Source organism: Anomaloglossus baeobatrachus, chromosome 12, assembly GCF_048569485.1.
Source record: "Anomaloglossus baeobatrachus isolate aAnoBae1 chromosome 12, aAnoBae1.hap1, whole genome shotgun sequence".
NCBI lineage: Eukaryota > Metazoa > Chordata > Amphibia > Anura > Aromobatidae > Anomaloglossus > Anomaloglossus baeobatrachus.
In genome coordinates this window covers 12,153,463-12,177,319 of record NC_134364.1, presented here as the reverse complement: position 1 = coordinate 12,177,319, position 23,857 = coordinate 12,153,463, and the positions used below count along the sequence as shown (strand labels likewise).

The 23,857-nt window shown below is 51.2% G+C and overlaps 1 protein-coding gene across 2 annotated transcripts in view; it reads right to left on the bottom strand.

Moving 5' to 3' along the window:
- Positions 1-23,857, bottom strand: part of RIN3 (Ras and Rab interactor 3) — a 48,902-nt gene that overhangs the window by 10,238 nt on the left and 14,807 nt on the right. For both annotated transcript variants that reach the window (XM_075329511.1, XM_075329510.1), the window contains exons 3-7: positions 16,969-17,071; positions 15,048-15,120; positions 12,126-12,217; positions 6,730-8,454; positions 5,937-6,245 (exon numbers count right to left, since the gene is read on the bottom strand). In XM_075329511.1, coding sequence (XP_075185626.1) covers positions 5,937-6,245; positions 6,730-8,454; positions 12,126-12,217; positions 15,048-15,120; positions 16,969-17,071 — 2,302 coding nt within the window. The remainder of the gene's footprint in view (positions 1-5,936; positions 6,246-6,729; positions 8,455-12,125; positions 12,218-15,047; positions 15,121-16,968; positions 17,072-23,857) is intronic.

Below are 23,857 nucleotides of genomic sequence, written 5' to 3'. Positions count from 1 at the left end.
TATTATATTATAATATAATATATATATATATATATATATCTATATATATATATCTTATTATCATTATTTCTAATATATAAAACAGAATGAAACAGGGGTTCACTTGCTGGTTTCCCACGCTGGTACTAACCTGAGTTCAAACCATACTGGCAGCACCTTTACAATGTGGACAGGTGTAGTGTAGGACCCAGCAAAGCGGGTTGCCGTGAAGGGGCGCTGGGCTGGTATTACAGTGGCCATTATAATATTCTAAATACCTCCATTTATGTATAAGGTAGAATTTATTTTGTTTTTTCGCAATGTGTGGCTGGTCTTTTGTGGTCACACACACACACACACACACACACACACACACACACACACACACACACACACACACACATATAATGGGTTAAGGGTTAAATTGTTACAAAAAAAATTGTATCTTCTAATTATTTTTTAAAACCTGTGCGGCCCTTCCACCCTCTAGGCCAGGGGGTCTCTAGCTCTGCTGGGTATTAATAGAAGCCCAAACAAAAAAGGGGTCGGAGGCTTCTGGGCTGAGGAGGGGGCAGGACACAAACCATAAAAAAAAAAACATTAAAAAAGGTCAGAAAAATACTGAAGAAAAAGACAACTAAATAGAAAAAAAAATGCACAATAAAATGTAAACATATTGTCCTGTCCATTATCGCTGACTGCAGTTGTGTAAATATAAATTATTCTATATTTTTGCACAGAGCCCACACTCCACTCCAGACTGATGGGGAATGAAGTGGAGAACCCAGAGGAAACTCACCCAAACACAAGGAGAACAGACGCATGCCACTGACATCCTGGTGGGATTGGAAACTCCGCACTGCTAAACAGCAGAGCTTAACCACTGAGCCACCCAGACACAGAGGAGAAGCGAGGTTGCTTGTTTCAGTAGAATAAAGTATCACACACAAAGCACCCTCCGGCCCCTCCTCAGACGAGAGGTCACTGCGCTGTAAGATGCTGCACACATGGGCCTACGCTTTACAACACTATTGCTGATTTTTCATGGTGCAAGTCAACTGTTACAGGAATGTTGTCAAAGTTTGGAGAAAATGTAAAAAACCTGCCCTCCTGTAGCCCCTCCACCAGTAGCGTACCTAGCAGGGGGGGCAGAGGATGCAGTCACCCCGGGCCCCGTGCCCAGAGCAGGCCCACCCACAGCTACAATACAGTTACTTACATAAGTGACACTGCATCTTTGTGTTGCAAGCAAGCTGCTATATTTAATGTACAGGATGCACCCGAGCAGCACAGTGCGCATTGCCAGATCCAATCGCACCGCACCCGTCTGCAGCGGATTCCCTGCTGCTGTTCCCCCAGGACCTGCGGTGCTCAGTGCCGGCTCCGCCTCCCTCTGATGTCTCAATGATTCCTCCGGCTGCACAGGAGCTCAAGGCTACTGGTAAGATGCAGATAGCATCAGGGGCGTAACTACCCCGCGGTCACAGAGGTCGCGATTGCGACCAGGCCCAGCAGATTAGGGGCCCGCTCTGCAGATCAGCAAGCAGCTCCTTTCTGTAAGAGGAGCTGCGCTCTTGAGGCACAGACCACGCAGCCGCTATATGATGCGGTGCCACCGCCACTAACACCGGGCCCCTCTGCCCAGTCATCACACAGCAACAACGAAGAAGCGTGGAGCGGCCCATGCAGCTCCACGCTCCATCATTCTCCCCCTGTGCCTGCGCAGTGACGGCACTCCTGTACGACCGCTGTGCTGAGAGCGCAGGGCAGGAGGACGCCGACCGCAGCTGCAGAGGAACAGAGGAGAGGGGAGGACGGAGCAGCGGGGAACGAGCAGAGAGTGTTTGTTTTCTGGTTAAAAAAGAAAAAAACTGCATACACGGGGACCAGGGACCGACAAACCCCTACATTGTTATTTTTTGTTTTCTGACTTTTGTTCCCCTTGAATTATCCCTTTATTCTCTGCAGCTCCTTGTTTACATTCAGATCCAGCAAACTGACCACTTCCTGTGCAAAACCTCAGTCAGAGCTGGCACCGCCCGGCCTCAGTGTCCAGCCCCGTCCCAGTGTCCAGCCCCACCCTCTGCCCGCCCCCTGCACACACATTCCCTGTCAGTATATTCTGCCCCAGCACCTGACCTGTTATCACTACAGCATTGCAAATAACAGCCCCACATCAGGCTCTGCACCGCACATATGGCTCTGCACACCACACACACACATCGGACTCTGCACCACACACACGCACATCGGGCTCTGCACCACACACACGCACATCAGGCTCTACACCGCATACACACATCGGGCTCTGCACTGCACGCACACACGGCACTCTGCACCGACCCACCCCATAGGGAACACATGTAGGTACATACTCACCCGTCCTCGGTCCCCGCCGCTCCTGCACGTTCGTCCGCTGTCTGTGCTCTGGGCATATCAGCACAGTAGTGACGTCACCGCTGTGCTGAAAAGAGCACAGACAGCCGGGCAGTGATGAGAAGCTGCGCTCCCTCTCATCAGCACTTTCAAATATACCGGCATCTGTGATCTGTGATGCCGGTACATTTGAATGTGTGATCCTGAGCAGGGGAACGGTGCTGGCGCTGACACCACGGCAGCCGCCGCCAGGCCCCGCCCCTAGGTCACAGACCCCACAGCAGTGCAGGGGGAGGTTCTGGGCAGAGTACGGGTGCGGGGGAATGTGTGGGAGGGTGCAGGGAAGGGGGGCGGGGACCCACGCACTGTACAGCCCAGTAGGGAGGCGACATGCTGTTTCCAGATTTGCATGTCAACATGGCCCTGCCCATGTTGACATGAAATGACCGGAAGCAGCAAAATCGCGCCAGGAGCGGTCACATGACCCCTCTGAGCCGGGGGAGAGGGGCTGACAGCAGGGCAGGTAAGTGGTCTCTATCTACTTACCTGCCCCAATGTAGCCCAATAGGGTAATAAAAAAAAAACCCAAAATAAGCCGGATAACCCCTTTAAGAAGTATTATTATTCTTACAGGGGCACTCGGGGTATTGTGACATTAAAGGTGCACAGGGGTAACTATTACTTTCTAGGGGCACAATGTGGACACTTTGAGGGCACTTCCCAAGGCAACAATATTTTCCAGCGGGCAATTTTACCATGTAGAGGGTCCACAGGAGACATAGACTGGCCACATAATAATGGCACCACTGTGCCCCTTACAGGGTGTTTTTGGGCCTCACAGCAGGTGCAGTGATAGGGGCACATGTGGCAGCAGTGGTTCAGTATTGGGGTGACGGCGGGAAGAGGGGTTTGAGCAGGCCGGGACTAGACGAGGACAGGGCTGGAAATGTGAGACTATAGATATGTCTGTGGTGTAATCTGCAGACGAGCCCGGGCTGGAGAAGTCATCATGTCGGGCTGGGCCAGATGGAAAAGATGAGAAAAGTGAAAGGGTCCATCAGAATAAAAACATTAGCTGCGAGCCACTATCTGTAACTGTACAGCAGACTGATAATACCGCCACATGGTGACTATATTATAGTGGCAAATACCAGTGTTGGCCTTTGTGTTGATATATTTTCAAAAACATAGCGGTCATGTGCTGAGGTTCCTGTATACCCACTGTAAAGGCGCACTACCATTGTTGCTACCTGGTTAGGGGCCCATTCAGATGTCCCCCCCCTAAGCTGAACCATCAGCTACGCCTCTGCGCTCCACAGATCCTACCCCCCCCCGTCCACTATGCACCTTCCCTTCACCCCAAAAATATTTGTGGGACACATTCCCATTTGTAAGGGTCAACAAAACAGTCACAATCAACCTCACCAACCACTGTACAGATAAAAAAAAAAGCTCAAAATTGATGGAATATTTAATATTTTTTTTGGTCACGATCCGTCATCGTGTGGTGAATATTAGAATTGATGATCTATGTGGAAATATAGAAACGACTGCTGAGCCCCGCATAGAAAATAATAGTCAGCGAGCACCGCCTTTCCTATCTGAATTAGAGCCAGGAATCGCCAGATCCACTCATCCTGCACACCCACTCACCAGAAGAAACAACACACAGCAAAAAAATAAAATAAAATAAAAACAAAAAAAATACAATCAAAAAAACAAAAACAAAAACAAAAACAAAATTTACTAAAACAAAAACATACAACAAACTTTGTCTCCATGAATTTGAAGGTTTGCTTGAAGCTTCCCATAATATTAATAATAAAATTATTAATATATTAATAATATTAATTTTGTTTAAACACATGTAGATAAAAAAAAAAAAAAAGATATAAATCACCACCCTCTTCTATGGCTTCTCCTCTATCCCATAACTTGGCCACACAGTGTATTTTTAGGATGCCTCTTTGTTGCACATTTGGGCCCCAAACTGCACAAAATCTGAAGGTCTGTGTTGACATAAATAAGAATTCCGCAGAATTGTGCACACACTTTGCTTATTTACAGCACAATCTGCAGCTTGTCACTGGTTAGTGCACTTTGTTTCCTGCATGTTGGAGCCCATTTACTTCATTAAGAAAACAAAACAACAACAAAAAAAACCCCAAAAAACGGAAATGTTACAGCCGGAAGGTGCAGATTTCAGGCAGAACATTACATGACACATTGAAAAATACACACATAGCCATACACAAGGGAACTTCCACAAAATCACACAATGCAGAAAAAAAGCACAAAAAACAATATCCACCAAAATCCTTCTTTGCAAACCTCATCTAAACAATAGAAAGAATAAAAAAAAAACAGACAAAAACCCAATAATAGGGGAAGATTGACAATGAGCCGGTCATACATCAACCTCTATATAACAAATATGAAAAATGCAATAACTCAGAAATCTGATCAAGCTATAAAATGCACATCCTTTGATTCTAGACATGGAATACATTTTGGGCCGGGGTGGGGAGGGGGAGGGGGGGGGGGGGGAGGAGATCAGGGTGCACCGACAGTGCAATAACAGCAGCTCCAATATCATCAGATCTGCAGAAAGGTGCAGTCTGCAGCAAAAGCTCAGCTTATACCCGAGTGACCACAGACAATACAGGAGTCGGCACAAGACTTATCATTATGGACACAGCTTGAGCTATAATATCAATGTAAAGCATATAATATAGCAGATAGGACAAATATAATACACAGTGAAGCAGATACATATTATCTGCTCTCTGTAGTCATGTATCTTATGTATTTACATGGTTATGGATATCAGGCATTCAGGGAATGACTCAGTGCTCAGGGGTCACTAGACAAATTCAGCAGATCAGCTCCCACCCAAACACCGTCCCCTAATCCTTCTTGGCTTTGTCCTCCTGCCACAATGTCTCCCTCAGTGTCTCAAGCAGATAAAAACCACCATCCGACCACAGGACCCCTCCACCTTCTAACACTGACCAGCCCGCGGGACCAGAGGACTGACCATTATATATACACCTGCAGCGTATATGGGCACTAACATTAGGCTATATACTGGATATATGGAGCTCAGACATCACACTCTAGGACTGGTTTGTCTTTTTGCACCATGCATGGTCACAGCAGTTGGACGTTTCATTCTTACTTGATCCAGCAAATTTCAAAATACATAACAATATCTCCAGACCCCCCTGGGCTCATACGTGACCACCATTACTGCAGCCATACGTTTTCTCAGGACTTTATATCACATTACTGCTTATATTTACTTCTAGCCAGTCTTCTAGAAGCCGAGGAAAAGTTACGCCAGAAGTTACGCAAACTTCATAAGAAACAGTCTCCAGTCAGTATTGGGGGAGGGAAGGGGGGGGGGGGAGCCCAAACTCTCATAATATGCCCCAAATACAGGAAATATCATGCACCTCGGGCAGTGTCACACCAGGGTTAAAGGGATATGTGACACCTGCCAGGCAGAAATGATGGGCAGGAAGTTGCTAATCGTGGCCCACTGCTTGACACTTGCCCCTGAGTTGGGCACATCTTTGTACCTGGGTTTCCGGCTGCCATGGACTCGTAGATCAGCTTGCACGCCTTCAGCAGGTAGGTGATCTTCTTCTCCGGGGAGTACGTCTTGTGCATGGTGCTGAACTTGTGCAGGATCTTCTCCATGACGCTGCTGTCGGGCACGCTGGTGGTGACGCCCAGCTCGGTGGTGGTGGTCTCCTGGATCACCTGCTGGTTCTCCGTCAGCAGCCGCAGGCAGCCGTCCTTGTTGTGGATCTCACGCAGATAAGATTCAATGGCCGATTTCAGGGGCTTCAGGACGCACTTGCACAGGGCGGCCTCCACAATGGCGTCTGCACGGAGAGAAAGAGGAGGAAGTATCTGCAGATACAATGTATCATCACCAACACAGATAGACCACCGCTAACTCTCTGGGGGCACAATCCGGAATGGCAGCAGAAGGGTGGCTAAAAAAACAAAACAAAAAAAAAAACCCGCTGCCCCTTCCCCAAAAAGTGTAAGCAGATAGGAAATAGAAGAAAAGGGTCAGATATTCCAATAGGTTCCATGGAAGACATCACTACTGACCCCACACGTGGTATATAGGTGGCCCGGGGCAAGGAAAGTGCAGATACTGCAATCACTCCAATTATGACAACAGCCGAATCATCTGCCAGTATCATCTATAGACTTAAGTCTCCTATGTGCTCAACACAACAGTATCTGCCGATATGGCGGCCACCAATCTGGGCTATCACACAACTATGGCTGCCGTTACAGCAGGACGGCCGTGGCCCCCTCAATGCCCCGCACAGTTGATGTGATCTGTGCTCTTACCTATCTTGTCATCGGTGTACAGGGTATAATCCACCAAGGACTTCAGCTCGGTGCTCTGCACCAGGTAGCTCTTCAGTTGGGTCATCATGAGCCGGATCTCCTGGAGCATCTCCGTACTGGAGCTCTGTTTGGCCATCATCTCCAGGCTGTACGCTTTATAGTCCTGGACCAAGTTCCCAAAGTAGGAGTCTTTATCATGAGCAAGCTCCGCGATCTTCTTCTGCAGCTTGCGGTCAGCCGACATGAAGGCAGAGAACACTTGGGTAATGGCCACAATCGACAATCGGTTCTTGGCCCGATCCAGCATGAAGGAATGGGACTTCTTGATGGAGGTGCTTGCGGGAGGCTCGGAGTCTTCATCAGCACTGCTGGTAGAATAAGAGTCGGCCTCGGGGTTCAATGTCTGATCAGAGCCATGTGCCACCAGAGGTGAATTGGAGATCCGGGGCATTGGGGAGGACAAGCGCTTAATCCGGGACATTTTGGATTTTACAGCACTGGATTTGCTTTCAGAAGTTTGTGAAACTTTTTCAGCCTCCAAGACACTTTTGGCATCAGCTTTGCCTTTATCTGGCGGCACTGACGACGATCGGCCACTAATTCTCTTCTTTCTTGGCGGTGGGACCGGGCAGGTAGGCTTCCCATTTCCCAGCATCACACTAGGCTGCTCCACTAATGTCCCGGTTTTACTTCCAAGAGTTGCAGATTTTGGAGTCGCCATCCTTGATGTTTTCCTTAGCTCTACCTCATCCTTTATTCCAACAATACTGGCTGCATTTTCGGGACCCTTCCCAGATTGTCGCCTTCTGGGCACAGCTGGAGGGACACGAACTGGAGACAAGGTTGGGGGTCCTTGTGTTTGAGGCGACTGATTATCAAAGACGTTGATTTTCATGTTTTTCAAAGGTTCCTTAAGAAGGTCCACGTCAACGGAAGAAACAGGAGAATCCTTAATCTGGGGGACTTCTTGGTCTGTAAATGAAAGCAAGGCTGACTCCAACTGTGAGGGAGGAGAAGAATCCAGGCAGGAATCAGTCAAAGAAAGAAGATCTGGTGAAGGGACCATGGGAGGATCCAATGGAGGAGATCGAGTGGAATGGTCAACAACAGAGGAGCAGTCTAGTAGATCCACAACATTGGGTATGGCGGTTGAAGGTGGAGGATATAGACTTGGAGACTGAGGAAGCTCAGGTGGGTCACATGGAGAAGACTCTGAGGTAGCAGCCACAAAAGGGGTCCCGGATGGAGGAGGCTCAGCTGGGCTCCTAGAGGCAGGAGGCTCTGGACTTGGAGACTTCTTTTCAGATGTTGGTCTCAACCATGTCGGTGAGCTTAATGCGTGCGAGCCAGAGTCTGGACATATATAATTAGAAGGTGGAGCTGATGGAGGAACTGAGGGCAGCGGAGGCTTAGGCAACGTGGGGGGAGGAGGCGGCGGCGGCCTCCGATGCATCATTTTGGGCTGCTGGATTTCAGGCTTGGCAGTGCAGTTAGTAAGAGGAAGTTTGTCAGCGGAGCTGGCGTTGCTACATTCTTCTATAAATATCGGTCTCACAAACCACAGATGGTCGTTTCCTACAGAAATCTCAATCTCACACGTACAGTCACCAAATTCACTGGAACCATCACGGCCGATGTTGTTACTCTGGATATTCCCAGGAGCCGGGGATTTCACAGACTGAGAAGAGCTGGGACATCGGTCATTTAGGGCAGATGTCCAGAACCCTGTGCAAAGAAATAAAGAGAAATATGAAGGTTTCACCAAAAATGGGGTCTGTGGTGTCAGAGTACGGCGCAGAGAAAAGCGCGCAGGCGACCGGCGTCATCACACAAAGCTGCATGGTCACGTCGCCACAATCCAGAGCCGGCCGCAGGTGGAGGACACCCCTATGGGGCTGCTCTAATGAGGGAAAACAAACCAGCGGCAGCCACCACTAGGGGGAGCTCCCTGTATACAGAGATGCATGATAAGATCCTGTCTGCAGCCACCACTAGGGGGAGCTCCCTGTATACAGAGGTACATGATAAGATCCTGTCTGCAGCCACCACTAGGGGGAGCTCCCTGTATACAGAGATGCATGATAAGATCCTGTCTGCAGCCACCACTAGGGGGAGCTTCCTGTATACAGAGATGCATGATAAGATCCTGTCTGCAGCCACCACTAGGGGGAGCTCTCTGTATACAGAGGTACATGATAAGATCCTGTCTGCAGCCACCACTAGGGGGAGCTCCCTGTATACAGAGATGCATGATAAGATCCTGTCTGCAGCCACCACTAGGGGGAGCTCCCTGTATACAGAGATGCATGATAAGATCCTGTCTGCAGCCACCACTAGGGGGAGCTCCCTGTATACAGAGATACATGATAAGATCCTGTCTGCAGTCACCACTAGGGGGAGCTCCCTGTATACAGAGATACATGATAAGATCCTGTCTGCAGTCACCACTAGGGGGAGCTCCCTGTATACAGAGATGCATGATAAGATCCTGTCTGCAGCCACCACTAGGGGGAGCTCCCTGTATACAGAGGTACATGATAAGATCCTGTCTGCAGCCACCACTAGAGGGAGCTCCCTGTATACAGAGATACATGATAAGATCCTGTCTGCAGCCACCACTAGGGGGAGCTCCCTGTATACAGAGGTACATGATAAGATCCTGTCTGCAGCCACCACTAGGGGGAGCTCCCTAGCTCCCTGTATACAGAGATACATGATAAGATCCTGTCTGTAGCCACCACTAGGGGGAGCTCCCTGTATACAGAGATACATGATAAGATCCTGTCTGCAGCCACCACTAGGGGGAGCTCCCTGTATACAGAGATACATGATAAGATCCTGTCTGCAGTCACCACTAGGGGGAGCTCCCTGTATACAGAGATACAGGATAACATTACTGTCTGCAGCCACCACTAGGGGGAGCTCCCTGTATACAGAGATACAGGATAAGATCCTGTCTGCAGTCACCACTAGGGGGAGCTCCCTGTATACAGAGATACATGATAAGATCCTGTCTGCAGCCACCACTAGGGGGAGCTCCCTGTATACAGAGGTACATGATAAGATCCTGTCTGCAGCCACCACTAGGGGGAGCTCCCTAGCTCCCTGTATACAGAGATACATGATAAGATCCTGTCTGCAGCCACCACTAGGGGGAGCTCCCTGTATACAGAGATACATGATAAGATCCTGTCTGCAGCCACCACTAGGGGGAGCTCCCTGTATACAGAGATACATGATAAGATCCTGTCTGCAGTCACCACTAGGGGGAGCTCCCTGTATACAGAGATACATGATAAGATCCTGTCTGCAGTCACCACTAGGGGGAGCTCCCTGTATACAGAGATACATGATAAGCTCCTGTCTGCAGCCACCACTAAGGGGAGCTCCCTGTATACAGAGATACATGATAAGATCCTGTCTGTAGCCACCACTAGGGGGAGCTCCCTGTATACAGAGATACATGATAAGATCCTGTCTGCAGCCACCACTAGGGGGAGCTCCCTGTATACAGAGATACATGATAAGATCCTGTCTGCAGCCACCACTAGGGGGAGCTCCCTGTATACAGAGATACATGATAAGATCCTGTCTGCAGTCACCACTAGGGGGAACTCCCTGTATACAGAGATACATGATAAGATCCTGTCTGCAGTCACCACTAGGGGGAGCTCCCTGTATACAGAGATACATGATAAGATCCTGTCTGCAGTCACCACTAGGGGGAGCTCCCTGTATACAGAGATACATGATAAGATCCTGTCTGCAGTCACCACTAGGGGGAGCTCCCTGTATACAGAGATACATGATAAGCTCCTGTCTGCAGCCACCACTAAGGGGAGCTCCCTGTATACAGAGATACATGATAAGATCCTGTCTGTAGCCACCACTAGGGGGAGCTCCCTGTATACAGAGATACATGATAAGATCCTGTCTGCAGCCACCACTAGGGGGAGCTCCCTGTATACAGAGATACATGATAAGATCCTGTCTGCAGCCACCACTAGGGGGAGCTCCCTGTATACAGAGATACATGATAAGATCCTGTCTGCAGTCACCACTAGGGGGAACTCCCTGTATACAGAGATACATGATAAGATCCTGTCTGCTGCCACCACTAGGGGGAGCTCCCTGTATACAGAGATACATGATAAGATCCTGTCTGCAGTCACCACTAGGGGGAGCTCCCTGTATACAGAGATACATGATAAGATCCTGTCTGCAGCCACCACTAGGGGGAGCTCCCTGTATACAGAGATACATGATAAGACCCTGTCTACAGCCACCACTAGGGGGAGCTCCCTGTATACAGAGATACATGATAAGATCCTGTCTGCAGCCACCACTAGGGGGAGCTCCCTGTATACAGAGATACATGATAAGATCCTGTCTGCAGCCACCACTAGGGGGAGCTCCCTGTATACAGAGATACATGATAAGATCCTGTCTGCAGTCACCACTAGGGGGAGCTCCCTGTATACAGAGATACATGATAAGATCCTGTCTGCAGCCACCACTAGGGGGAGCTCCCTGTATACAGAGATACATGATAAGATCCAGTCTGCAGCCACCACTAGGGGGAGCTCCCTGTATACAGAGATACATAATAAGATCCTGTCTGCAGCCACCACTAGGGGGAACTCCCTGTATACAGAGATACATGATAAGATCCTGTCTGCAGTCACCACTAGGGGGAGCTCCCTGTATACAGATACATGATAAGACCCTGTCTACAGCCACCACTAGGGGGAGCTCCCTGTATACAGAGATACATGATAAGATCCTGTCTGCAGTCACCACTAGGGGGAGCTCCCTGTATACAGAGATACATGATAAGATCCTGTCTGCAGTCACCACTAGGGGGAGCTCCCTGTATACAGAGATACATGATAAGATCCTGTCTGCACATACAAACCTCACACAAGTGGAAAATGAACCTCTCCACAAATAAATAAAAAAAATTGCATCAAAATAACTTTTCAGGCAGCAGGGCAGACTAGCGGATGATATTTTCACACTGGTGCAGCTGCATTTTATATTTACATTATTTACTAGTGAAATAAAATCCCCCCCATCAGACGTTCCCGTGGACTCATTATCTGCATTCAGTTTCACAAAAACTTCAGTCTGAAAAAAACTTCTACCAGGGAACTTCTGAAGAACAGACCAAGAAGTTATTTCTTGCTAGAAGAAGTTTACAGGGGGCACTGACACTTGCAGCCCCAAATTGGTTGGGGGGGGTGGGAATATCTGAAATGCACAGTTTTTAAATAATAATAAACAATAAACAAACTATACAAAACAACTCCACAGCTCCAGGAGATATCAGGGTGATTGAGGGGCCTCTGGGGAGTGTGTGTGTGTGTGTGGGGGGCCCGTGTTGCGCTGTCACTCACCGGTGCCGAGGTTGGAGATCTCCTCCAGGTCTCGCAGGCTCCGGGCCCCGGAGATCGCAGGCGGCAGCTTCAGGACAGACGGGAGAATATCCCTGCAAGAAAAATGGTGGAAGATAGTAAAGGCGCAGAACTGTGCGGAGAGGACACAATTGTCTCTATCACCCGAGAGCAGAGGAAGTTTCCCAACTACAGAGAAAGCAAAAAGCTGAAACCAGCGAGAGGAATGGAAATGACCAAATATAAGCAAAAACACAACAGGAACGCTTCATCTCCGTGTCTGGGGGCTGCAACATAAGATCCGCAGAGTCATCCGGCTCCCCCAGACCCAGCACCAGACACAGCCGACGCCCAGGGGAACGTAGATTTGCCCAAATAACTTCCAAAAGGGGAGAAAGAGGCATGAGGAGATCGTGAGCGTGTGCAGAATTGTCAAGTATAAGAATACTCCAGAGCTGCACTCACTATGTTGCTGGTGCAGTCACTGTGTACATACATTTCTGATCCTGAGTTACCTCCTGTATTATGCTCCAGAGCTGCACTCACTATTCTGCTGGTGCAGTCACTGTGTACATACATTTCTGATCCTGAGTTACCTCCTGTATTATGCTCCAGAGCTGCACTCACTATTCTGCTGGTGCAGTCACTGTGTACATACATTACTGATCCTGAGTTACCTCCTGTATTATGCTCCAGAGCTGCACTCACTATTCTGCTGGTGCAGTCACTGTGTACATACATTACATTACTGATCCTGAGTTACCTCCTGTATTATACTCCAGAGCTGCACTCACTATTCTGCTGGTGCAGTCACTGTGTACATACATTACTGATCCTGAGTTACCTCCTGTATTATGCTCCAGAGCTGCACTCACTATTCTGCTGGTGCAGTCACCGTGTACATACATTACTGATCCTGAGTTACCTCCTGTATTATGCTCCAGAGCTGCACTCACTATTCTGCTGGTGCAGTCACTGTGTACATACATTACGGATCCTGAGTTACCTCCTGTATTATATACCCCAGAGCTGCACTCACTATTCTGCTGGTGCAGTCACTGTGTACATACATTACGGATCCTGAGTTACCTCCTGTATTATTCTCCAGAGATGCACTCACTATTCTGCTGGTGCAGTCACTGTGTACATACATTACTGATCCTGAGTTATATCCTTTGTTATGCTCCAGAGCTGCACTCACTATTCTGCTGGTGCAGTCACTGTGTACATACATTACTGATCCTGAGTTACCTCCTGTATTATATACCCCAGAGCTGCACTCACTATTCTGCTGGTGCAGTCACTGTGTACATACATTACATTACTGATCCTGAGTTACCTCCTGTATTATACTCCAGAGCTGCACTCACTATTCTGCTGGTGCAGTCACTGTGTACATACATTACTGATCCTGAGTTACCTCCTGTATTATGCTCCAGAGCTGCACTCACTATTCTGCTGGTGCAGTCACCGTGTACATACATTACTGATCCTGAGTTACCTCCTGTATTATGCTCCAGAGCTGCACTCACTATTCTGCTGGTGCAGTCACTGTGTACATACATTACGGATCCTGAGTTACCTCCTGTATTATATACCCCAGAGCTGCACTCACTATTCTGCTGGTGCAGTCACTGTGTACATACATTACGGATCCTGAGTTACCTCCTGTATTATTCTCCAGAGATGCACTCACTATTCTGCTGGTGCAGTCACTGTGTACATACATTACTGATCCTGAGTTATATCCTTTGTTATGCTCCAGAGCTGCACTCACTATTCTGCTGGTGCAGTCACTGTGTACATACATTACTGATCCTGAGTTACCTCCTGTATTATATACCCCAGAGCTGCACTCACTATTCTGCTGGTGCAGTCACTGTGTACATACATTACGGATCCTGAGTTACCTCCTGTATTATTCTCCAGAGATGCACTCACTATTCTGCTGGTGCAGTCACTGTGTACATACATTACTGATCCTGAGTTATATCCTTTGTTATGCTCCAGAGCTGCACTCCCTATTCTGCTGCTTCAACTGAATTTAAAGGGTGAAATTTGCATAAAAAAAACCCACACTAAAAAAGCAGATTAGGATATGACAATACTCAGTGTGCAGGAGACGTCAGGGTCATACACTGGCTGGGACTTGCAGCCCTAGATGCTTAGAGCTCCGCATAGACGTGTAGTGCACCAAACACTGACTCGCTGCGGTGGAGAACACTTTCTCTTCAGAGGATGCATTCTTAGTCTCAGCCTCTAGGTGGCAGCACTCACCGCCCATGGCTCCTGTGTCCTCTTAGGCTACTTTCACACATCCGGCTTGAGCTCTGCGGCTCAATCCGGCTGTGCAAGCTATGCAACGGATGCGGTGAAAACACCGCATCCTTTGCATAAGTTTTTCCTTTGCGGCCCGTCCGGTTTTTGCCGCTTGCGGCATGCTACTGAGCATGTGCAGTGGCAAAAACCGCATGCGGCGGCCGGATGCGGTTATTGCCGCATCGCGCCGCATCCGGCCGCCATAGGCATGCATTGAAAAATGCGCCGCATCGGCCGAATGCGGCGCAATGCGTTTTTTTTTTGCCGCACGAAAAAACGTGCCAGGCAACGTTCCATCCGGCCGCCGCATCGGCTAAATCTGCCGCATGCAGCAAAAACCGGATGGAACGCAAGGCCATGCGGCACAATGCGGCACTAATTAAAGTCTATGCAGGAAAATCGCAACCGGCAGCAAAAAAAAACGGTTGTGATTTTCCTGCAAAGTGCCGGATTGTGCCGCAGAAGAAAAACCGGAGGTGTGAAAGCAGCCTTATATATATATAGTATATGTCAGTATATATCGCAGCGCTGGTGACATCCCCGGGGTGCAGGGGCCTCCTCACACCTCCGCCCTCCGGTGCAGACGCCACATTGCCGGGCACTCACCTGCTCACACAGTAGAACGCCACCAGCTTAAAGATATCCTTAAACACCAGCAAGGAGCCTTCCAGGTACAGCACTGGGGAGACAAGAAAAGACTCAGCACTACATGGCGAAGGAAGAAGGCGGAGTCACTGCTGCCAGCGCACTACAAGTCCCAGCATGCACTAGATGTTACAGATAACAGTGATATCTGGGGTTACATAGGACTGCCACTAACACCAGACCAAGGCCATGTAACCAGCTCAGCTCTGCTACATCTGTGTGGCCAAACTGGGCGACACTCACTTCCCTTACAAATAATTTGGGGACAGCAGGCACGAGCACCGCCACCAGCCTCCCCCACTCCATAGTCTCCGCCACCACCGCCTCCCCCACTCCATAGTCCCCCTACACCACCAGCCTCCCCCACTCCATAGTCTCCGCCACCACCGCCTCCCCCACTCCATAGTCTCTGCCACCACCGCCTCCCCCACTCCATAGTCACCGCCACCAGCCTCCCCCACTCCATAGTCCCCCTACACCACCGCCTCCCCCACTCCATAGTCACCGCCACCAGCCTCCCCCACTCCATAGTCCCCCTACACCACCAGCCTCCCCCACTCCATAGTCCCCCTACACCACCAGCCTCCCCCACTCCATAGTCCCCCCTACACCACCAGCCTCCCCCACTCCATAGTCCCCCCTACACCACCAGCCTCCCCCACTCCATAGTCCCCCTACACCACCAGCCTCCCCCACTCCATAGTCCCCCCTACACCACCAGCCTCCCCCACTCCATAGTCCCCCTACACCACCAGCCTCCCCCACTCCATAGTCCCCCCTACACCACCAGCCTCCCCCACTCCATAGTCCCCCCTACACCACCAGCCTCCCCCACTCCATAGTCCCCCTACACCACCAGCCTCCCCCACTCCATAGTCCCCCTACACCACCAGCCTCCCCCACTCCATAGTCCCCCTACACCACCAGCCTCCCCCACTCCATAGTCCCCGCCACCAGCCTCCCCACTCCATAGTCCCCCTACACCACCAGCCTCCCCCACTCCATAGTCCCCCTACACCACCAGCCTCCCCCACTCCATAGTCCCCTACACCACCAGCCTCCCCCACTCCATAGTCCCCTACACCACCAGCCTCCCCCACTCCATAGTCCCCCTACACCACCAGCCTCCCCCACACCACCAGCCTCCTCCACTCCATAGTCCCCCTACACCACCAGCCTCCCCCACTCCATAGTCCCCCTACACCACCAGCCTCCCCCACTCCATAGTCCCCCACACCACCAGCCTCCTCCACTCCATAGTCCCCCTACACCACCAGCCTCCCCCACTCCATAGTCCCCCTACACCACCAGCCTCCCCCACTCCATAGTCCCCCTACACCACCAGCCTCCCCCACTCCATAGTCCCCCACACCACCAGCCTCCCCCACTCCATAGTCCCCTACACCACCAGCCTCCCCCACTCCATAGTCCCCCTACACCACCAGCCTCCCCCACTCCATAGTCCCCCTACACCTCCAGCCTCCCCCACTCCATAGTCCCCCTACACCACCAGCCTCCCCACTCCATAGTCCCCCTACACCACCAGCCTCCTCCACTCCATAGTCCCCCCTACACCACCAGCCTCCCCCACTCCATAGTCCCCCTACACCACCAGCCTCCCCCACTCCATAGTCTCCGCCACCAGCGGCCCCCCAGCTGCCACAGTACAGCTATAAATTTATCATCCTGGGCCATCACTCCCAGATGTCACAGTTCTTACACTGAAATTCATCAGCATTTTCAAGATCTCCGCTTGCTGTCAGTGAGGATATCGTCCAGACTGCACTCAGTGTATGTAACAAGACAAGATCAGGAAAGCGGAGAAGCACCGTGACAATGTATCAGGGAAAGCAGCACAGAGGATTTAAGGACAGTCACTTACTGGTTTTCTCTTCTCTAATGTTGTAATGAAGATCAGCAGCTTCAGGGGAGCGAAACCGGAGAACCATGCACCCACCGGGCACCTCCCGGGTCACCAGGAACACCTGCAACACCAAGAGAGGAAATGCTGAGTACCCAATCCTGTGTGATCCTGTCTGCTGAGCTGTGTATCTAATCCTATCCAGTGTGATACTGTCTGCTGAGCTGTGTATCTAATCCTCTCCTGTGTGATACTGTCTGCTGAGCTGTGTATCTAATCCTTTCCTGTGTGATACTGTCTGCTGAGCCGTGTATCTAATCCTCTCCTATGTGATACGGTCTCCTGAGCCGTGTATCTAATCCTATCCTATGTGATACGGTCTCCTGAGCCGTGTATCTAATCCTATCCTGTGTGATACTGTCTGCTGAGCCATGTATCTAATCCTATCCTGTGTGATACTGTCTGCTGAGCTGTGTATCTAATCCTCTCCTGTGTGATACAGTCTGCTGAGCCGTGTATCTAATCCTCTTGTGTGATACTGTCTGCTGAGCCGTGTATCTAATCCTATCCTGTGTGATACTGTCTGCTGAGCTGTGTATCTAATCCTCTCCTGTGTGATACTGTCTGCTGAGCTGTGTATCTAATCCTATGTGATACTGTCTGCTGAGCTGTGTATCTAATCCTCTCCTGTGATACATTCTTATAGAGGCAGGCAGCACTACTCCCCCCATCATCCGTCTCCCACAGCCTCTGCCGCCATTACACTCCACAGTCCAGATGTGAGAATAAAATTCCAGACCCCGACATGTGGAGACCCCCGCAGACCCCCGCAAAGACTGTTAAAGGGGAAGTCTGTCTTCTGTGCTGCATCTAATCCTTATGTCCCGAGTGTTAAGGAAACCAGACGTCTTACGTGGGCGAATCTTCCTTATAGGAGTCACATTACACTGAAAGAAAACGGCGCTAACCACAGCGAGGGCCGGCTACTAAAAACCAGGGACACGAGCGGCCGGAATATCCGACCTGCAGATCTGGTATCTGCACACAGGAGAAAATATGAGGGTCCATAACATGAGGGCTTAATAGGTCGGGTTAACGTTTGCAACATCTGGTTACACTTACAGCATCTGTGTGTCGCGCAGGGATTGGGGCACTCGGTCCCGGGCGGATTACTACTGGAGATTGTCACTTTGGTGGCTGTTGCCTGGTCCCGTGCCCTGGAGGCTTTTTGTAATGGGGAGTATTTGCAGGGGACATTGGTGTGACGCCACCTGCGGGTTGCGGGTAATATGGGGGAAACCGCTTCTGCTGGGTTGATTATCCCCAGGGCTGGTGGTAATGGCAGCTGTGGTGGTAATGGCAGCTGTGGTGGTAATGGCAGCTGTGGTGGTAATGGCAGCTGTGGTGGTAATGGCAGCTGTGGTGGTAATGGCAGCTGTGGTGGTAATGGCAGCTGTGGTGGAGGGCCTCCGCAGGTTGGGCTGAGCCTGGGAGATGTACGATGGAGTAATAAGGGAGGCCACACCGGGGGTTGTAATTAACAGTCTCTACTCACTTTGGACCCTCGGACGGCCGGTTCAGGTCCCTCTATTTCCAGTGCCAGTTGACGACGCGGTTGCTCTGTCCCCGGCACCCTCAGTGTGTTTTGGGTCCCCGTAGCTTGAAGCGGTTTGTGGCTCGACTGTCTCTTGTTGTGGCAGTCTCCTCTGTACGGCGGGCAGTGTGGACCCTGTAGGGCTGGTCTGTGTCCCAAACCCTGATCCTTGCTTTACTGCTGGTGCCCTTGGATCTGTGGGTCACTGAGGTCCCCTCACTGTGCAGGTATTTGCCAGACCGTATGAAACTGGCATCTGACCTAGGGCCCTGTGGCCCGTGCGTGCTCTGGTCCCAGCGGTACTTGGGTGTACCTGGCGACCTCTCTCCTGTGCCCCCGGGTCACCATTACACAACCAAGCTCTAGGCACGTTTTTCCATTTTCACTCATTACTCAAGACCGACTGCTGTCCCCTCCCACCAGGCTGTCTAGTCCCCTCCCACCAGGCTGTCTAGTCCCCTCCCACCAGGCTGTCTAGTCCCCTCCCACCAGGCTGTCTAGTCCCCTCCCACCAGGCTGTCTAGTCCCCTCCCACCAGGCTGTCTAGTCCCCTCCCACCAGGCTGTCTAGTCCCCTCCCACCAGGCTGTCTAGTCCCCTCCCACCAGGCTGTCTAGTCCCCTCCCACCAGGCTGTCTAGTCCCCTCCCACCAGGCTGTCTAGTCCCCTCCCACCAGGCTGTCTAGTCCCCTCCCACCAGGCTGTCTAGTCCCCTGGTCTGGCTCTGCCCTCAAGGTGGCCATCCCCTGGTGTCTGATCAGCCAATTACCCCTGGTGTGGAGTGAGAACTGGGATTTTAGTGTGTGTGTTTCTGGCACTGGTGTTCCAGGTCCCTGGGGGTAGGCCCTACGTCCTGGTGAGGATTCAGTACCTCCTAGTGCCTTGAGTGGCTCAGGGGCGCTACATCTGCATATAGTGTCCAGCAGGTGGCGCTGAGCTCAGGTCCCTGCTGAATACTACGGCAGAATATTGTCCCCAATTCCCATATATTACTGGCACATTAGACACCATAACCTTCTGCACACACAAAACACCGCTATACCCCACGCTCAATCCACACACCGCCACGCCATGCTCCACCCGCACACTGCCACGCCACGCTCCATCCGCACACCGCCACGCTCCACCCACACACCGCCACATGTTATGATCCGGAACCATGGAACACCACTACAAATCATTGGCAAAAAGGTGACAAGAGCATTGGCAACTAATCTGGCCGCCATCCCCTTATTAACCATCAACACTAGAAGTAGCCGAGGGGTGAACTAACCTCCTGTGCACCGCGAACCCAGCCGGAGAACTAACTATCCTAAAATAGGAAAGGACCGGAAAGGGACTGATGGTAGCCAGAGAAAAACCCTGCAAAATACCAACTTCCTGATAGTACAAAAAGGCCCTCAGATCACTCGATCTGAACTCCGTCCTATACCAGGTGCCCTTGTCATACCAATGAACAGAAAACAAGAATTATAACAAATTCAACAAGCCACAAACACATGGACCCAAAGGAGCTATACTCCACACAGAACTGCAGGGAGTTCCTCAACAATCCAATGAGGGGAAAATCCCTGGAAGGAAATAAACTGAAACCAAATACAACAAATGACAAACCCAGATAAGCAAAAGGACCAGACAATAAATAAAGAGCAAGCACTTATCTGGAGTAGATGTGGTGTAGAGCAGGATTAAGCAGGCTGGAGATACAAAGAACAACTGACATCCGGCAACAGCCTGCAATCAGACCAGGACTTAAATAAGCAGAGAGTTAGGAAAGGAAACACCCACTGCACAACACACCTGGTCCAAGTCCAAACCATTCCTGGCCACCAGAGGGAGCCTCCCAGCAGCCAAAACATAACTAACATTCACAACAGCCACGCTCCACCCACACACCGCACCGCCACGCCACGCTCCACCCACACACCGCCACGCCACGCTCCACCCACACACCGCCACGCTCCACCCACACACCGCCACGCCACGCTCCACCCACACACCGCCACGCCACGCTCCACCCACACACCGCCACGCCACGCTCCACCCACACACCGCCACGCCACGCTCCACCCACACACCGCCACGCCACGCTCCACCCACACACCGCCACGCCACGCTCCACCCTCACACCGCCACGCCACGCTCCACCCTCACGCCACGCTCCACCCTCACACCGCCACGCCACACTCCATCCTCACACCGCCACACCACGCTCCATCCTCACACCGCCATGCCCCACCCACATGAAACCACCACATTAAGTAATTTTGCCTAAAAGGAATCTGATGATTATTAGTAGAAATATATTTTATACGCACTCCTCTTTTACCCCTTTTCTTCAGTATTATCGTTTATTTTCTGTTTTCGGGATCTGCCCCTGTATTTGCTGTTGTGTCATTATCTGAGCACGACACTTCCACACCTCAAATACGGCGGCCCCCGGGCAGAGGAGACTGCGGTCGGTGTCCCACCACATCCTCTACGCTGCGGCGGCCTCGGCTGTGAGGTGGGCGCCCCCTCCCCGGTGTGTACAGGTCACAGCTGTGCGGAGAAGCCGGCAACATCTTACTCACTACAATGATCGCCGGGCACACAGGGTGGAGCGGCCGGGCAGACGGGGAGGAGCGGCCCCTCTCTCATATATACACTGCCCCGGCCCCTCTCTCATATATACACTGCCCCAGCCCCTCTCTCATATATACACTGCCCCGGCCCCTCTCTCATATATACCCTGCCCCGGCCCCTCTCTCATATATACCCTGCCCCGGCCCCTCTCTCATATATACACTGCCCCGGCCCCTCTCTCACATATACACTGCCCCGGCCCCTCTCTCATATATACACTGCCCCGGCCCCTCTCTCATATATACACTGCCCCGGCCTGATGTCACCGCTATTTGCATGCTCAGGACACAATCAGTGGTGAATAGATTGGCGAAGGACGTAGAAAGCGGCCAACCCTCCACCAGAGTGAGACACCGGACACCGGATGGCGTCACGCGATCTCCTGTGCTGGACGAAGCATCAAGGCAACGGAGACCTAAGCAGAGAGTCCGTATACAAATATTCCCCCCGCTACAGGAGTGCGGGATGTTTGCATCATGTTGAAGGCAGAGGTGTAACTACCGGGGTCACAGAGATCGCAACTGTGACCGGGCCCGGCAGGTTAGGGGCCCGGCACACACCCTGCAGAGAAGCAGCCGGCACACACCCTGTGAGAGAGGAGCTGCGCTGTTCAGTGGCGGACCACACGGCCCCTCGCCAGTCATCCACACAGCAATGATAAAGGCTGGAGCGCTGCTCTCCCCTCCATCCATCATCATTCTCCCCCTGTGCCTGCGGTCAACATCTCAGTGCAGCAGGGCGCGGTGACGTCAATAGTGCGGGGACTAGAGGACGCCCTGACCGGAGAAGCAGGGGAACAGGGGAGGTGAGAACTTTTTTTAATCAGTGAGTACAGGGCAGTAGCTACTGGGGGCAGAGGAGACGGTCGCCCCAGGACTAGGACCTAGAGCGGCCCAGTAAAAAAGGGGGAGTGGAAGGGAGGATCAGTACATGGTGCAGGACCTGTGATGACATCATGCCCATGTGACCCATGTGGGAGGAGCCAGGAGATACAAGCCTAGGCCGCTCTCACACATCAGTTTTTTTGCATCAGGCACAATCCAGCTCAAAAACCTATCCAACTGATACGGCGAAAAAACGGATCCGTTGCATAAGTTTTTCCATGCGGCCCGTCCGTTTTTGACGGATGCGGCTTGATACTGAGCATGCGCAGTTCAAAAAACCGCATCCGGCGTGCATAGGCTTGCATTGTAAATCGCGCTGGATCAGTCACAATGCAGTTTTTTTGCCGAACAAAAAAAAAATGTGCCAGGCAATGTTCCATCCGGCCGCCGCATGGGCTAAATATGCCGCATCCGGCAAAAAACGGACGCAACGCAAGGCCATGCGGCACAATACGGTGCTAATGCAAGTCTATGCAGAAAAAAAAGCAACCGGCGGCAAAAAAAAACCAGTTGCGTTTTTTCTGCAGAGCGCTGTATTGTGCAGCTCAGCAAAAAACGGATGTGTGAAAGCAGCCTAAGCTGTAGACGATGAGGCACATAACAGGTAATGACTGATGAGGGAATATAAGGAAAGGGGGAGGGGGGGGGGGGTTCCAGAATGTGACAGACAGGGATAGAGGAGCACAAACTGTAACAGAGGCAGAGGGGTACACAGTTTGGCCCCCGAGTTGAACACCTAGCTACGCCTCTGGTACATGGAATGTGGGCTGCATAATACAATGTGGATTACTATGGGAAATGCATTAGAATACATGGAGGACTATGGGGCTGCATTCTAATATACAAAGGGTTATGTAGGACCCATTTTACTATATGGAAGGCTTTGTGTTGGCTATTATAGTATTTGGAGAGCTATATACAAAAGGGGGACAAATATACAAAACAGGGGATAGGAAAGTTTTGTGCAGAGGGAAAAAAAGGCTCATTCCCTCAGCACCCAGCTTTCCCATGCTCTGATATCATGGAAAGCTGCGTGCAGAGGACAAAATGGATATCAGAACATAGGAAAGCCGAGTGCTGAGTGCTGATACCAAGAGAGAAACATAGATCATGGGAAACATAGGTGCTGAGGGAAAGAGACAGTGACACTATCCTGCACCCCAGCTCAGGCCGTCTACAGGAGGCGAAGCGGGGGGGGCTCAGCCTGTCTACAGGAGGCGAAGCGGGGGGGGGGGGGGCTCAGCCCGTCTACAGGAGGCGAAGCGGGGGGGGGGGGGCTCAGCCAGTCTACAGGAGGCGAAGCGGGGGGGGGGGGGGCTCAGCCCGTCTACAGGAGGCGAAGCGGGGGGGGGGGGGGGGGGGCCTCAGCCCGTCTACAGGAGGATAATCACATTCTTAAATCCCATTAATATTAAATTATTTTATTTTAATAGCTATTTGAATATGCTAATATTAAGCCTGAGCAGAATTAATTTCACCCTATTGGTTCGGCCTTCACAGCAGACAGCGTCTCTCATGTGGTCCCTTGAAAAAAAAAATAAATTCTCCCCCCCACCCCCATTTTACCCTGACTGACCAGACAAATGTATCTGACCAGGTGCATAATGACCGTAGTCACAGAGATCGCTGCTGCAGCCGGGCCCAGCACCTGACTCAGATGGATGTGTGCTGGAGGATGCATATCCGGCAGAAATATATCGCAGCACAGAGACCCGTCAGGTCCCTGCTGTGCGATGTGGTGGCTGCCGATTAAGGCCATGAATAATGAATATTCATTGCTCCCCACACACACGATCCTGCGCATGGGG